General features: G+C 47.0%; 1 protein-coding gene across 1 annotated transcript in view; it reads right to left on the reverse strand.

The window, feature by feature from the left end:
* Window positions 1–84: 84 nt before the first annotated feature.
* chrnb4 (cholinergic receptor, nicotinic, beta 4 (neuronal)) overlaps window positions 85–17,500 on the reverse strand; it is a gene marked incomplete at both ends in the record, with an annotated part of 20,243 nt that continues 2,827 nt past the window's right edge. Inside the window, 5 exons of the mRNA XM_079825286.1 lie at window positions 85–258; window positions 3,807–4,848; window positions 7,092–7,201; window positions 7,409–7,453; window positions 10,001–10,146. Of these exons, the coding sequence (XP_079681412.1) occupies window positions 85–258; window positions 3,807–4,848; window positions 7,092–7,201; window positions 7,409–7,453; window positions 10,001–10,146 (1,517 nt within the window). The remainder of the gene's footprint in view (window positions 259–3,806; window positions 4,849–7,091; window positions 7,202–7,408; window positions 7,454–10,000; window positions 10,147–17,500) is intronic.

The following is a 17,500-nucleotide window of genomic DNA, read 5'->3' on the forward strand; positions in this document are numbered from 1 at the left end:
TCCTGATCACATGACTCCTGGTCTGAGGAAACTCTACATGGCGATGATATACAGGAGATGCTCAGAGCCTGAAGTCTGAGCGGGTCATACCCCGTCCCGTCTGGAGTTCTCTGGGCTGGAATGCTGGATGGGAACGCCCTGGTTCTGGAAGAGCGGCTGGAGGAACAGACCCAGAGTTCCCACCACACACACGATCACGAAGATCCACAGAAACAGGCGATCCACCACCATGGCCACATACTTCCAGTCCTCGATCACCTGGACAGAGAAAGCCTCATTAATACAATTATTGACCGCCAATAATGGACGAGGAATCAGAACAAGTCAACAAGTGCTGAGCAGCCACTACTGGACAACTGCTGAGTCTCTCTCTCTCTCTCTCTCTCTCTCTCTCTCTCTCTCTCTCTCTCTCTCTCTCTCTCTCTCTCTCTCTCTCTGTCTGTCTAAATGACATTCAGCTTTTAAAGGGATAGTTCCCCCAAAAATCATCCTCAAGCCATCCTAGGTGTGTATTTACATTACTATTCATTAAGAAGACACATAAGAAGTCATACAAGTGCATCCATCCATCATAAAAGTGCATCCATCCATCATAAAAGTGCATCTATCCATCATAAAAGTGCATCTGTCCATCATAAAAGTGCATCTGTCCATCATAAAAGTGCATCTATCCATCATAAAAGTGCATCTGTCCATCATAAAAGTGCATCTATCCATCATAAAAGTGCATCTATCCATCATAAAAGTGCATCCATCCATCATAAAAGTGCATCTGTCCATCATAAAAGTGCATCTGTCCATCATAAAAGTGCATCCATCCATCATAAAAGTGCATCTGTCCATCATAAAAGTGCATCCATCCATCATAAAAGTGCATCTGTCCATCATAAAAGTGCATCCATCCATCATAAAAGTGCATCCATCCATCATAAAAGTGCATCTGCCCTTCATAAAAGTGCATCCATCCATCATAAAAGTGCATCTGTCCATCATAAAAGTGCATCTGCCCTTCATAAAAGTGCATCTATCCATCATAAAAGTGCATCTGCCCTTCATAAAAGTGCATCTGTCCATCATAAAAGTGCATCTGTCCATCATAAAAGTGCATCTATCCATCATAAAAGTGCATCTATCCATCATAAAAGTGCACCTGTCTATCATAAAAGTGCATCTGTCCATCATAAAAGTGCATCTATCCATCATAAAAGTGCACCTGTCCATCATAAAAGTGCATCTGTCCATCATAAAAGTGCACCTGTCTATCATAAAAGTGCATCTGTCCATCATAAAAGTGCATCTATCCATCATAAAAGTGCACCTGTCCATCATAAAAGTGCATTTGGGCAGTCATTCACTGTCATTCTAAAGCTTGGTAGAGTCAGGACATTATTATTAATATAACTCTGATTGTGTTCGTCTGAGAGGAGAATGTCAGACACACAGAGGATGAGCTGAGGGAGAGGAAATCATGGGCTAATCTTAATTTTTGGATGAACTATCCCTTTAAGTACAAATACATCCTAATGTTTTAAACCGATAGAAGATGATATCTGGTTAATCTCTTACTGTATGCACAGAACTGTGAGAACTGTCCTGTAAATGCACAGCGTTCCAGCAAAACACACATACAGCGCAACTACTACTAACAAATCACCAATGAGGACTCAAGACTTTTTGAAGAGATGTCAATAAGACTCACAAACATCAGAGTAACTTTGTTAGACAGAACATGTTTGGCACACTGTTATTTTGGCTCATACTTATTTCCGTGTACCTTTTAGGTTGATATGAGCATTTATGGCTTGTGTTTTACAAGAGAAACCATAAAAGTCTAAAAGCCATCAGTCACTATAGATTTGGCATGAATTTGTGCTTAACATACACTAACGTTGAACATCGTGGGTTTAGAAATGAATGCTTTTAAGACAATTCTAAGGGCTCATGCACTTTTGGCCCCCAGAGATCTGGGGTTTATTAGTAGTAAATGTATAATCTATCCGTCCGAGAGCTTACAGACGGCAGAGAGAGAGAGACCCTATGTGGCAAACAAGCACTTTTATTTTTAAAAAAAGACATGGAATTCACTATAACCACTAGGGCTGGGTATTGACACAAATTTCACAATTCGATTCGATTTCGATTCACAAGCTTTCGATTCGATTTTCGATTCTTTTCGATTCAATTCACTATCGATTATTTTGGATATGTATCAGATATAATACATGAAAAAGTAATTTCTGAACTAATGTTGTAAATTATGGGAGTCAGTTGATACTACATTAGCCGACTAATATTGAAGGTACAAATTGACAGATGTGAACACTTAAATGACACTAAATTATGTTTTTTTTTATATGATAATAAAGTTATAACATTAACTTTACAATTACATAATCATAATTCTACTCCAATTAGTTTGTTTTTTAAATATAAACATTTAAAGGGTGGCTGTCATAAAAACTTGCCAGATTTATTAAATATTGAAGAACATTGACAATGAATATCCTATGTAATGGTGCATATAATTAGCAAAATGCTCCTGAGAGTTAATTTTTCTAGCTGACTGACGAGTTTATGGACACTGGATATGGTTTTTCTGAGGAAAACGTGATGTTACATGACATTTACAAGCCGTTTTACTGACGCCTTTCTGCGGTTGAAACACTGATTGAGCGATTCTATGTGACATGATTTGGATTTCGGTAAGTTGTCCTGTATCTTTAACACACCTTCAGAAGCTCATTTGTGTTTATTTCGCGCTGTTACTGGTATTAAGGCGGAAGAGAAGATGTGTTCATGTTTGCTCCGCTGCTGCTTCTCTTGAGCTGAGGCAGAGCGATCTCACGCCACAGCACCAAAACGGTATATGTTTTTGAATTTCGTTTAAAAAATGGACTAATCGATTCTTGGGATTTAAGAATCGATATTGTTTTGTAATAGTAAGAATCGATTAAAATTGAGAAATCAATATTTTTTGCCCAGCCCTAAAAACCAGTAGGTGGCGGCAGAGGAGCACTTGTTTGACTAATTTCCACTCCCATTTCCTAATTTATGGAAATAATAGCATAGATATACATAATAAAGGCTAGATGTCTCGTCCGCGCTGCTGGCCAATGGAGGTCGACGTCTGCACCTGGCGGCCATCTTGTCACACTCAGCTCGCTCACTCATTGTGTTTTAATGGTCCGTGTACTTTTTAAATAACCATAACTTGCTCAATTTTCTACCGATTTTCAAACTTTTGGTTTGTTATTAACGTCAGCAATGTAGTTATGACACTGCATACTTATGAAAAATGATTCATAATTTGCTCAAGCACCCGTAATTATAGCCACGTTAATAACGTTAGTAAGAAACCAAACCATTTGTAAATCCGTCCAGATTTCAGTGAGATAAGAGTTTTTGTGTTCAGATCACTCGCCTTACCGCCAGAAAGCTGACCTGTGACAAGATGGCTGCCAGAAAGCTGGCCTGTGACAAGATGGCCGCCAGAAAGCTTGCCTGTGACAACATGGCCGCCAGAAAGCTTGCCTCTGACAAGATGGCCGCCAGAAAGCTTGCCTGTGACAAGATGGCCGCCAGAAAGCTGGCCTGTGACAAGATGGCCGCCAGAAAGCTGGCCTGTGACAAGATGGCCGCCAGAAAGCTGGCCTGTGACAAGATGGCCGCCAGAAAGCTTGCCTGTGACAAGATGGCCGCCAGAAAGCTTGCCTGTGACAAGATGGCCGCCGCTGATGACGTTAGAGACTCCGCCGTAAGACATCTAGCCTTTATTATGGATATCTATGAATAATAGAGTCACTTACACTTTGATCATCATCGTTTCCCATCATGTGATCGGCAACGTAGCGAACGCCGTCCACAGCCTCCTGAACCTCAGATCCCCAGTCTGCGGCAGCCCTGCTCCCTCTCAGGTCCTGTGTGGAGTTGTGTCCATTGGGCAGGAAGTCGGCGGGCCGTGGGTCTCCTTTCCGAGGGCCCTTGTTGTAGAAGTGTCCCGGGGACGAGAGAGCCGAGGCGGACGGCACAGCCAGCAGCGCAGACGCAGATGAGGACATGGTGGATTTGCGAGGAGCTGTGTATCCGAGGCCCAGGAGTGACCTGGGGTCAGGGAGACGCCGGTTCTCACGCAGGCGCGGGCGGGCCGAGTTCCCTCGAGGTCTCTGCATGTAAAGCAAAGCCGGAAGCTTGACCAGGAACACCAGCTTGACCCAGGCCGGCATGCTGTGCGTGCTCGGGGAGCGATGGTGCACGTTCAGCACACACACGCTCGTGATGATGGAGAACGTGACCAGCACCATGGTGAACATCAGGTACTTCCCGATCAGGGGGACGTCCAGGGATGTGGGCGGCACGATCTTGGAGATCAGCAGGAGGAAGACGGTGAGCGCCAGCAGGACGGAGATGCACAGGGTCATCTTCTCTCCGCAGTCCGACGGCAGGTAGAAGACCAGGATGGCCAGCGAGGTGATGAGCACGCAGGGGATGATCAGGTTGATGGTGTAGAACAGCGGCTTGCGCTTGATGATGAAGTCGTACGTCAGGTCCACATAGGTGGGGTCCAGAGCGCTGACCGTCCTCCTGCCCGGAAGAGCCAGGATGTCCCATTCGCCGCTGGGAGTGAAGTCGTCCATGCTGGCCACCTCAGACTTTAACACCAGATCGATCTCGGTGTGATCGTAGGTCCAGGAGCGGAACTTCAGCGTGCAGTTCTGCTGGTCGAAGGGAAAGTGCTTGACCTCGATCTTACAGGCGCTCTTATATATGGCGGGCGGAAGCCAGGCGATGCTGCCGTTGAACAGGACGATGGCGTTGGTGAAGACGGTCACCTCGTACGTCCCGTCGGCACTGGGGAACAAACAGAATATATTAGATATGGAACGGGCATTTTAAACTACAGCTGCTATATATAAATAACATTTAGGTTGAGGAGTGTGTTTATAGGTATTTTTGACCATTCTTCTAGAAGCGCATATGTGAGGCAATTGACCTATCGGTAAGCCCCGCCCCCTTAGTTACTGTTGCTAACTCGGACAAACAAACGGAGTTGCTATATCTTACAATGACTGCTGTCAGTGTGCAAACCTTATCCCGAGATGTTTTTGGACACCGAATGTAGCGTATATCCCGTCCGAATGATGGCCAGACTTTACTGATGGTTTATCAAGTTTATTGCATCGTTATTCACTCCAAAAAAATCATTGTAAGAGCTGAACAAACAAAGCATAAGAAGTGCGCATTAACGTCTCATTCACAAACTAGCTCCCACCGTTGCATTACCATTAACACACACAGCAAATTACACAAAAACACTCATACAACTAACAGTAAACCAACATACACACAGAGCTTATGCCTTTTCGAGGGTGCAGTTAATAACTGGTAAACTTTGTATCTGCAAAACAACTCTGATAAACTGCGTGCGAGCTCTCCCTTTCGTTACCCGGAGACTATAATACCCATCAAAATAGGAGATAATGAAGACTTTAAACATATCTAAAATTAAATTAATTTACATATAACCAGTTTAATATGGAGAGGCACTGAAATGTAGACCTTCGTGTTTTTGACCTACAGTGTTACATGACGTGAGAACAGTTAGTTATTTCGGTTTGTGTGTTAGCAGGGACTTTAATCGTAACTTAACAAGAGTTTGACAAACAGAAAATCCTCTCAGGATCCCTGGAATCAGTGTTACAGTACCTCAGGCACGACATTTGAGCATTTTTGTAGCATAAACATCATCAAACCGATGAGCGCTTCAGATTTTCCAATGTTTCTCTATGGCGCTGAAACCTATAGATGTCCGAGTTCCGGTCCCAGCGCAACTGATACTCAACTGCTATTGGCTCATCTGCGTTCGAGGGGAGGGGCTTACCGATAGGTCAATTGGGAACAACAGCAACTCAGCCACGAAGGGGTAGGCCACGTAAAATCACAGAGCGGGGTCAGCGCATGCTGAGGGTCACAACGCACAGAAGTCGTTTAACTCACTGAGTTCAGGTGCTCAATCTCTTCATTGCCACACATTAGTGAGAGAATGGGCCGCTCTCAGGAGCTCAGTGAACTCAAGTGTGGTACCGTGATCGGTGGACACCTGTGCAATAAGTCCATTCGGGACATTTCCTCACTACTCAATATTCCACACTCAGCTGATAGTGGGATTATAACAAAGTGGAAGTGATTGGGAACAACAGCAACTCAGCCACAGAGCGGGGTCAGCGCATGCTGAGGGTCACAGAAGTCTCCAACTTTCTGCAGAGTCAAGAGCTCCAGACCTCCAAACTCCTGTGGCCTTCAGATGAGCTCAAGAACAGTGTGTAGAGCTTCATGGAATGGGTTTCCATGGCCGAGCTGCTCATCCAAGCCTTACAGCACCAAGAGCAATGCAAAGCGTGGGATGCAGTGGTTGTTTTTCAGGGGTTGGCCCATTAGTTCCAGTGAAAGGAACTCTTAATGCGTCACCAAGACATTTTGGACAATTTCATGCTCCCAACTTTGTGGGACCAGTTTGGGGACGGACCCTTCCTGTCCCAGCATGACTGCTCCAGTGCTCAAAGCGTCTCCATAAAGACATGGATGAGGAGTTTGGTGTGGAGGAACTGGAGTCCTGACCTCAACCCGATAGAACAGCTTTGGGATGAATTAGAGCGGAGACTGAGAGCCAGGCCTTCTCGTCCAACATCACTAATGAAGAATCCCCATAAACACACTCCTAAACCTTGAGGAAAGAAGAGCTGAAGAGCTGAAGCTGTTAGAGCTGAGACTCCAGATTAAACCCTACGGATGAAGAATGGGATGGCATTAAAGCTCAATACAACACTTTTGACAATATAGAGTATACAGCGCCCCAATACCTAGTTTAATGAGTTGTCATAAGAAATGTATTGTAATAATAGCATATCAAAACTGTGAAAATCAGTATCCATGAACTTGATAATACAAAAGAAAAATTAAAGCAACACCTGTAGCGGCTTAAAGTGTATTGAGTAATAAACAGTAGTAGCTCAGTGAACTCTGTCAGCTGTGGTAAAGGTGTGTGTCTCATTCCTCGAGTCAGTAGATGAGCATGATCATGTCCTGTCACTCACTTGTTGTACAGCACTATGTCCGGCAGCCAGATGTGTCTGGAGGGAATCCGGAGCTTGTCGATTCCCTCGTACTCGGCCGGGTCCCACGACAGCCGATAATCATTCCAGTTCTGCAGATAACATTGCATTCGTCTTATTATTTCATATATGAGTTTTCCGTCGGTCAGACTCGCCACAATTACACACTTGGTTAGCCGTCTAATGAGTGGACGTGAGTACACTGGTTAATGCAGACACACATGACTCCAGACCGGCTGAAGGACACCGAGCGGATGCGGCTTTAATCGAGGAATAATTGAAATATGATTGACACTGACCTGAGTGAGCCAGACGTTTGTCGTCATGATCTGTTCTCGTTCATTCTGGAAGCAAAGAAGTTCATCAAAGAAGTATAAGAATGAAGTGCTCAAATAACACGATATGACTGGTGTGGTCTGAAATTGGCGGGTAGCACTGCCAGTCTACCTGCCACATTGGCCAATGAGAATTGAGCGATTCATTGGGCAGTTTGAGAGGATGGGACTATGTTCATGCGATCGGAAAGAAGATGAGCCCCTTCTCTGACTACGTTTGGATGTGCAAGTATTAAACTGTTGGTGAGATGGGACAAGATAATAATGCAATGTCCGGTACGCGGTAACTTTACCAGTAATAATAATATTAATTTAGTTCTGTTTAACCTTTCCTGAAAGTGACTAAATCAGCCGCGTGTGATGTGTTCACTTGATGTGTGTGTGGCTATATCTGAGTCAGTATGACTGTCTGTGACACGGGACATCAAATGAATAAAAAGAAGGAGAATTTTACTAGACAGATTAAAACATCAATAACAAAAAACTAGGGAATCAACAAAATGCAAGAATGATTCTGCATTAATTTAGTGTAAGTGGCGATCGATTGTGGATAATAATATATAGCCTAATGTATAATAAACTGATGGTAATGTTGTGCTGTTGATGCTCGCGCAGCCTCTCGTTACAACTTAATAATACTTAAATCGATATGTCATCCTCAATAAACCCGTCTCCAGCGTGTTGCCTCCAATCTTTCGAATATTGCACTTTAAAGGGTTAGTTCACCCAAAAATGAAAATTACGTCATTAATTACTTATCCTCATATCGTTCGACACCCGTAAGACCTCCGTTCATCTTCGGAACACAAAGGAAGATATTTTAGTGTAAATCAGATGGCTCAGAAAGGCCTCCATTGGCTCAATGCACTTTACACTCTCAAGACCCTTAAAAGGCACTAAAGACGTCGTTACAAAGTCCATCTCACTACAGCGGCTCTACAATAACTTTATGAAGAGACGAGAATAGTTTTTGTGCGCAAAAAAACCCCTAAATAGCAACTTATATAGTGATGACCGATTTCAAAACAAGGCATCATGAAGCTTCGAATCGTTATGAATCAGTGAGTCGATTCAGCGGTTTGAATCGCCAAAGTCAACTGATTTCAGCAGTTTGGCGGTTTGACACGCGATCCGAATCATGATTCGACTCACTGATTCATAACGCTTTGAAGCTTCATGATGCATTGTTTTGAAATCGGTCATCACTATATAAGTCGTTATTTAGGTTTTTTTTGCACACAAAAACTATTCGCATCGCTTTATAAAGTTATTGTAGAGCCGCTGTAGTGAGATGGACTTTGTAACGACGTCTTTAGTGTCTTTTAAGGGTCTTGAGAGTGTAAAGTGCATTGAGCCACTGGAGGCCTTTCTGAGCATCAGATTTACACTAAAATATCTTCATTTGTGTTCCGAAAATGAACAGAGGTCTTACGGGTGTCCAACTACATGAGGGTCAGTAATTAATGACAGAATTTTCATTTTTGGGTGAACTAACCCTTTAATAATTATTTAATCAACACATCATCCTCAATAAACCCGTCTCTGGCGTGCTGCGTCCGATCCTTCGAATATTCCGATCTATTATGACCTCGGACCTGTAAAGCCAGAGGAGAACTGCCCCCCCGACTGAGCCTGGTTTCTCCAAGGTTTATTTTCCTCCATTCTGCTCCTGATGGGGTTTGGGTTTCTGCCACTGTTGCCTCTGGCTTGGCGTGCTCAGTTGGGGACACTACATTTTTCAACTAAATATCGAAATAAATCTAATTATGAAACTAAATTAACCATATAAACTAAATTACTGATCTGATTACTGATCTAAAGCCCACACTGTCACTGTATGATAATTTAAATGAACTGATGACATCAGCGTTTTCTCCAGAATGGCTGAATAAAATTATGTTGCATTATTTTCCTGTTTAACACTGTAAAGCTGCTTTGAAACAATCTGCATTGTTAAAAGCCTATTATAAATAAAGTTGACTTGACTTGACTTGATCAGAATATTGTCTTAATCAGAATATTGTCTTAATCAGAATATTGTCTTAATCAGAATATTATTGTCTTAATCAGAATATTGTCTTAATCAGAATATTGTCTTAATCAGAATATTATTGTCTTAATGAGAATATTGTCTTAATCCGAATATTATTGTCTTAATCAGAATATTATTGTCTTAATCAGAATATTGTCTTGATCAGAATATTGTCTTGATCAGAATAATATCTTAATCAGAATATTGTCTTGATCAGAATATTGTCTTAATCAGAATATTGTCTTAATCAGAATATTATTGTCTTAATCAGAATATTGTCTTGATCAGAATATCTGCATTGTTAAAAGCGCTATATAAATAAAGTTGACTTGACTTGACTTCCGGACAAAATCCGGACAAGCACATGAACAGGCCAAATGTCGAGGAGAAAAAAAAGTGTTTGGTAAAAAGTCACTGTGGCAGGTGGTCAAAAAAGTTAATTTCAGGCCCTGCTCCTCACAACTGATTCAAACGTGTTATTGGCGGATGAAATCCCTGCTATGAAAGGCTGAGTGAGGACTGACCACACTGATGAGCTGAGCCAGAGAAACCTGCAGGACGACGGTCACTCTCTCGCTGCGGTTCAGGGCCGGCCGGATCAGCTTGTTGTAGCGCTGTTTACCCAGCAGCCAGTTCATCAGACGCTCCTCTGAGTCGGCACACGCTCCACCTGCACACACACACATAAGATCACGCCTCGTATCTCACACACACACAGGCATAGTTCTGCTTCTAAGGGCGCTTTCAAACCTACCTTGTTTGGTCCGGATTTTCTGACTTTTCAGTTTGGAATTTGATGAAACAGATGAAATTTGGTCCTACGAAAAGAGGCAGTCTCGGTCCGGATCAAACTGAACAAAGGTTCGGTTCGTTTCTAGTGTGAAAGCATTTTCTGTACGGTTCAGACTTTCAGAGCATTTACAGGAAGTTCCTGTTTATGTTTAAATATTATGTTATTTTTAAATTTCATCTCGGCTACATTGATTATGAAAAGTGAAAAGATGCGCAATCTGTCAGAAGACAGAAAGTCAGAAATGATTTTGAAGTAAAAAAAATTATGATTTTGCTTAGAAAGCCTTTCTTTAATGTGAATTTCGTTTTGTATAAATTGTCTCTTAATTTTAATCAACGTTTAATCAGATAATTGCCTGGATTTAATAAATAAGAAGCAAATAGTCTATGGCAGACAATAATCACGGGAGCGATTACATGCTTTACACATGAACTGGAGCGTCTCAAATAAACCCAAACTCAGCAGACACTCGTCTCACAAACATGAGAAATATATGAATATAAAGCTAGAAATGTCCACTTTTAAACGTAATCGAAAAGAAAATAGTCCAGCAATGTGCACTGTTCAATAGTGGCAGCGATATGAGTCCGTTCATTCACTCTAGTCAAAGACACACATCTGTTTACAAACCAATCAATGTCCAGATGCTGCTCACATGATGATGACGAGTGGACACGCGTGTGTCATGTGCAGTTCTTTAGTGCGCCCACATGATGATGACGAGTGGACACGCATGTGTCATGTGCAGTTCTTTAGTGCGCTCACATGATGATGACGAGTGGACACGCGTGTGTCATGTGCAGTTCTTTAGTGCGCCCACATGATGATGACGAGTGGACACGCGTGTGTCATGTGCAGTTCTTTAGTGCGCTCACATGATGATGACGAGTGGACACGCATGTGTCATGTGCAGTTCTTTAGTGCGCTCACATGATGATGACGAGTGGACACGCATGTGTCATGTGCAGTTCTTTAGTGCGCTCACATGATGATGACGAGTGGACACGCGTGTGTCATGTGCAGTTCTTTAGTGCGCCCACATGATGATGACGAGTGGACACGCGTGTGTCATGTACAGTTTGTTAGTGCGCTCACATGATGATGACGAGTGAACACGCGTGTGTCATGTACAGTTTGTTAGTGCACTCACATGATGATGACGAGTGGACACACGTGTGTCATGTACAGTTTGTTAGTGCGCTCACATGATGATGACGAGTGGACACGCGTGTGTCATGTACAGTTTGTTAGTGCGCTCACATGATGATGATGAGTGGACACATGTGTGTCATGTACAGTTTGTTAGTGCGCTCACATGATGATGACGAGTGGACACGCGTGTGTCATGTGCAGTTTGTTAGTGCGCTCACATGATGATGACGAGTGGACACGCGTGTGTCATGTACAGTTTGTTAGTGCGCTCACATGATGATGACGAGTGAACACCCGTGTGTCATGTACAGTTTGTTAGTGCGCTCACATGATGATGACGAGTGGACACGCGTGTGTCATGTGCAGTTTGTTAGTGCGCTCACATGATGATGACGAGTGGACACGCGTGTGTCATGTACAGTTTGTTAGTAAGCTCACATGATGATGACGAGTGAACACCCGTGTGTCATGTACAGTTTGTTAGTGCACTCACATGATGATGACGAGTGGACACCCGTGTGTCATGTACAGTTTGTTAGTGCGCTCACATGATGATGACGAGTGGACACGCGTGTGTCATGTACAGTTTGTTAGTGCGCTCACATGATGATGACGAGTGAACACCCGTGTGTCATGTACAGTTTGTTAGTGCGCTCACATGATGATGACGAGTGGACACACGTGTGTCATGTACAGTTTGTTAGTGCGCTCACATGATGATGACGAGTGGACACACGTGTGTCATGTACAGTTTGTTAGTGCGCTCACATGATGATGACGAGTGGACACGCGTGTGTCATGTACAGTTTGTTAGTGCGCTCACATGATAATGACGAGTGGACACGCGTGTGTCATGTGCAGTTCTTTAGTGCGCTCACATGATGATGACGAGTGGACACACGTGTGTCATGTACAGTTTGTTAGTGCGCTCACATGATGATGACGAGTGGACACGCGTGTGTCATGTACAGTTTGTTAGTGCGCTCACATGATAATGACGAGTGGACACGCGTGTGTCATGTACAGTTTGTTAGTGCGCTCACATGATGATGACGAGTGGACACGCGTGTGTCATGTACAGTTTGTTAGTGTGCTCACATGATGATGACGAGTGGACACGCGTGTGTCATGTGCAGTTCTTTAGTGCGCTCACATGATGATGACGAGTGGACACGCGTGTGTCATGTACAGTTTGTTAGTGCGCTCACATGATGATGACGAGTGGACACACGTGTGTCATGTACAGTTTGTTAGTGCGCTCACATGATCATGACGAGTGGACACGCGTGTGTCATGTACAGTTTGTTAGTGCGCTCACATGATGATGACGAGTGGACACGCGTGTGTCATGTACAGTTTGTTAGTGCGCTCACATGATGATGACGAGTGGACACGCGTGTGTCATGTACAGTTTGTTAGTGCGCTCACATGATGATGACGAGTGGACACGCGTGTGTCATGTGCAGTTTGTTAGTGCGCTCGCATAATTGCAATGTGAAACCAAACCAAAACTAACTGAATGTATAAAATGTATCAAAACATGAACTTCGGTTTGAACCTTGGTGTGGACTCTCAGGTGTGAAAACGCCCTAAAACACACAGATGGTGACCACTAGAATGCATATGTCACGCTTGAGAAAGGTGTTTTTAGCATGTTCAAGCGCCACCGCCTAGTTCACTTGATGAAGCTCAGAACTCAATCAGCTGGCAAACTTACAAATCCAAATGTTGTATGCAGTGTATCACTATAACAACTAATGAGCGGTTCAAGACTAAAGTACAAACAGATTCTTTGTAAATACGCAATTTCACCGTTTCATAACAATCATATAAATAATGCTGAGGCGCAGTGTTTTCTCTGGCACAGTCTGATTGGCACTGCAGACTCAGGAACACTTGAGGAGTTTTATTGGCTTCAAATAAAATGAATATTTATTACAGACCTCTGAAGTTTCTGACGCGCTCTATACTTGCGGATCTCGCCGCTCTAAAACGGCTGCACTGTTAAAACACAGATGTATCGCTGAGCCTTGGGGCTTCAATTGAGATTAATTAATATTAATGAGCACTGCATTAATTAGAAACACCCAGAGCTACACTGTAAGCGCTCTCTTTGTAATGAGGATTGATGATACACAAAGCAGAAGAAATTACCAGCAGGCCCAGAGGAACAAACAGGCAAAGTAAAACTTTTAACGAGGGAAAACTTCATCAGCTCGTTCACAGGGTACCTAATTATTAATTATAATATATGTTATACACCAATCAGTTCTCTTCATCACCTGTTAGTGGGTGGGATATATTAGGAAGCAAGTGAACATTTTGTCCTCAGAGTTGATGTGTTAGAAGCAGGAAAAATGGGCAAGCGTAAGGATTTGAGCGAGTTTGACAAGGGCCAGATTGTGACGGCTAGAGGACTGGGTCAGAGCATCTCCAAAACTGCAGTGGTCAGTCTCTATCAGAAGTGGAGGACCAGTGGAGAACCGGCCACAGGGTCATGAAGGACCAGTGGAGAACCGGCCACAGGGTCATGAAGGACCAGTGGAGAACCGGCCACAGGGTCATTGAGGACCAGTGGAGAACCGGCCACAGGGTCATGAAGGACCAGTGGAGAACCGGCCACAGGGTCATGAAGGACCAGTGGAGAACCGGCCACAGGGTCATTGAGGACCAGTGGAGAACCGGCCACAGGGTCATTGAGGACCAGTGGAGAACCGGCCACAGGGTCATGAAGGACCAGCGGAGAACCGGCCACAGGGTCATGAAGGACCAGTGGAGAACCGGCCACAGGGTCATGGAGGACCAGTGGAGAACCGGCCACAGGGTCATGAAGGACCAGTGGAGAACCGGCCACAGGGTCATTGAGGACCAGTGGAGAACCGGCCACAGGGTCATGAAGGACCAGTGGAGAACCGGCCACAGGGTCATGAAGGACCAGTGGAGAACCGGCCACAGGGTCATGGAGGACCGGTGGAGAACCGGCCACAGGGTCATGGAGGACCAGTGGAGAACCGGCCACAGGGTCATGAAGGACCAGTGGAGAACCGGCCACAGGGTCATGGAGGACCAGTGGAGAACCGGCCACAGGGTCATGAAGGACCAGTGGAGAACCGGCCACAGGGTCATGAAGGACCAGTGGAGAACCGGCCACAGGGTCATGGAGGACCAGTGGAGAACCGGCCACAGGGTCATGGAGGACCAGTGGAGAACCGGCCACAGGGTCATGAAGGACCAGTGGAGAACCGGCCACAGGGTCATGGAGGACCAGTGGAGAACCGGCCACAGGGTCATGAAGGACCAGTGGAGAACCGGCCACAGGGTCATGGAGGACCAGTGGAGAACCGGCCACAGGGTCATGGAGGACCAGTGGAGAACCGGCCACAGGGTCATGAAGGACCAGTGGAGAACCGGCCACAGGGTCATGGAGGACCAGTGGAGAACCGGCCACAGGGTCATGGAGGACCAGTGGAGAACCGGCCACAGGGTCATGGAGGACCAGTGGAGAACCGGCCACAGGGTCATGGAGGACCAGTGGAGAACCGGCCACAGGCTCATGAAGGACTAGTGGAGAACCGGCCACAGGGTCATGGAGGACCAGTGGAGAACCGGCCACAGGGTCATGAAGGACCAGTGGAGAACCGGCCACAGGGTCATGAAGGACCAGTGGAGAACCGGCCACAGGGTCATGAAGGACCAGTGGAGAACCGGCCACAGGGTCATGGAGGACCAGTGGAGAACCGGCCACAGGGTCATGAAGGACCAGTGGAGAACCGGCCACAGGGTCATGAAGGACCAGTGGAGAACCGGCCACAGGGTCATGGAGGACCAGTGGAGAACCGGCCACAGGGTCATGGAGGACCAGTGGAGAACCGGCCACAGGGTCATGGAGGACCAGTGGAGAACCGGCCACAGGGTCATGGAGGACCAGTGGAGAACCAGCCACAGGGTCATGGAGGACCAGTGGAGAACCGGCCACAGGGTCATGAAGGACCAGTGGAGAACCGGCCACAGGGTCATGGAGGACCAGTGGAGAACCGGCCACAGGGTCATGAAGGACCAGTGGAGAACCGGCCACAGGGTCATGGAGGACCAGTGGAGAACCGGCCACAGGGTCATGGAGGACCAGTGGAGAACCGGCCACAGGGTCATGGAGGACCAGTGGAGAACCGGCCACAGGGTCATGAAGGACCAGTGGAGAACCGGCCACAGGGTCATGAAGGACCAGTGGAGAACCGGCCACAGGGTCATGGAGGACCAGTGGAGAACCGGCCACAGGGTCATGGAGGACCAGTGGAGAACCGGCCACAGGGTCATGGAGGACCAGTGGAGAACCAGCCACAGGGTCATGGAGGACCAGTGGAGAACCGGCCACAGGGTCATGAAGGACCAGTGGAGAACCGGCCACAGGGTCATGGAGGACCAGTGGAGAACCGGCCACAGGGTCATGAAGGACCAGTGGAGAACCGGCCACAGGGTCATGGAGGACCAGTGGAGAACCGGCCACAGGGTCATGAAGGACCAGTGGAGAACCGGCCACAGGGTCATGAAGGACCAGTGGAGAACCGGCCACAGGGTCATGGAGGACCAGTGGAGAACCGGCCACAGGGTCATGGAGGACCAGTGGAGAACCAGCCACAGGGTCATGAAGGACCAGTGGAGAACCGGCCACAGGGTCATGGAGGACCAGTGGAGAACCGGCCACAGGGTCATGAAGGACCAGTGGAGAACCGGCCACAGGGTCATGAAGGACCAGTGGAGAACCGGCCACAGGGTCATGGAGGACCAGTGGAGAACCGGCCACAGGGTCATGGAGGACCAGTGGAGAACCGGCCACAGGGTCATGGAGGACCAGTGGAGAACCAGCCACAGGGTCATGGAGGACCAGTGGAGAACCGGCCACAGGGTCATGAAGGACCAGTGGAGAACCGGCCACAGGGTCATGGAGGACCAGTGGAGAACCAGCCACAGGGTCATGGAGGACCAGTGGAGAACCAGCCACAGGGTCATGGAGGACCAGTGGAGAACCGGCCACAGGGTCATGAAGGACCAGTGGAGAACCGGCCACAGGGTCATGAAGGACCAGTGGAGAACCAGCCACAGGGTCATGGAGGACCAGTGGAGAACCAGCCACAGGGTCATGGAGGACCAGTGGAGAACCGGCCACAGGGTCATGGAGGACCAGTGGAGAACCGGCCACAGGGTCATGAAGGACCAGTGGAGAACCAGCCACAGGGTCATGGAGGACCAGTGGAGAACCGGCCACAGGGTCATGGAGGACCAGTGGAGAACCGGCCACAGGGTCATGAAGGACCAGTGGAGAACCGGCCACAGGGTCATGAAGGACCAGTGGAGAACCGGCCACAGGGTCATGGAGGACCAGTGGAGAACCGGCCACAGGGTCATGGAGGACCAGTGGAGAACCGGCCACAGGGTCATGAAGAACCAGTGGAGAACCGGCCACAGGGTCATGGAGGACCAGTGGAGAACCGGCCACAGGGTCATGGAGGACCAGTGGAGAACCGGCCACAGGGTCATGAAGGACCAGTGGAGAACCGGCCACAGGGTCATGGAGGACCAGTGGAGAACCGGCCACAGGGTCATGAAGGACCAGTGGAGAACCGGCCACAGGGTCATGAAGGACCAGTGGAGAACCGGCCACAGGGTCATGGAGGACCAGTGGAGAACCGGCCACAGGGTCATGAAGGACCAGTGGAGAACCGGCCACAGGGTCATGAAGGACCAGTGGAGAACCGGCCACAGGGTCATGGAGGACCAGTGGAGAACCAGCCACAGGGTCATGGAGGACCAGTGGAGAACCAGCCACAGGGTCATGGAGGACCAGTGGAGAACCGGCCACAGGGTCATGAAGGACCAGTGGAGAACCGGCCACAGGGTCATGAAGGACCAGTGGAGAACCAGCCACAGGGTCATGGAGGACCAGTGGAGAACCAGCCACAGGGTCATGGAGGACCAGTGGAGAACCGGCCACAGGGTCATGGAGGACCAGTGGAGAACCGGCCACAGGGTCATGGAGGACCAGTGGAGAACCGGCCACAGGGTCATGGAGGACCAGTGGAGA

Source organism: Gobio gobio, assembly GCF_949357685.1.
Source record: "Gobio gobio genome assembly, chromosome: 9".
Lineage (NCBI taxonomy): Eukaryota > Metazoa > Chordata > Actinopteri > Cypriniformes > Gobionidae > Gobio > Gobio gobio.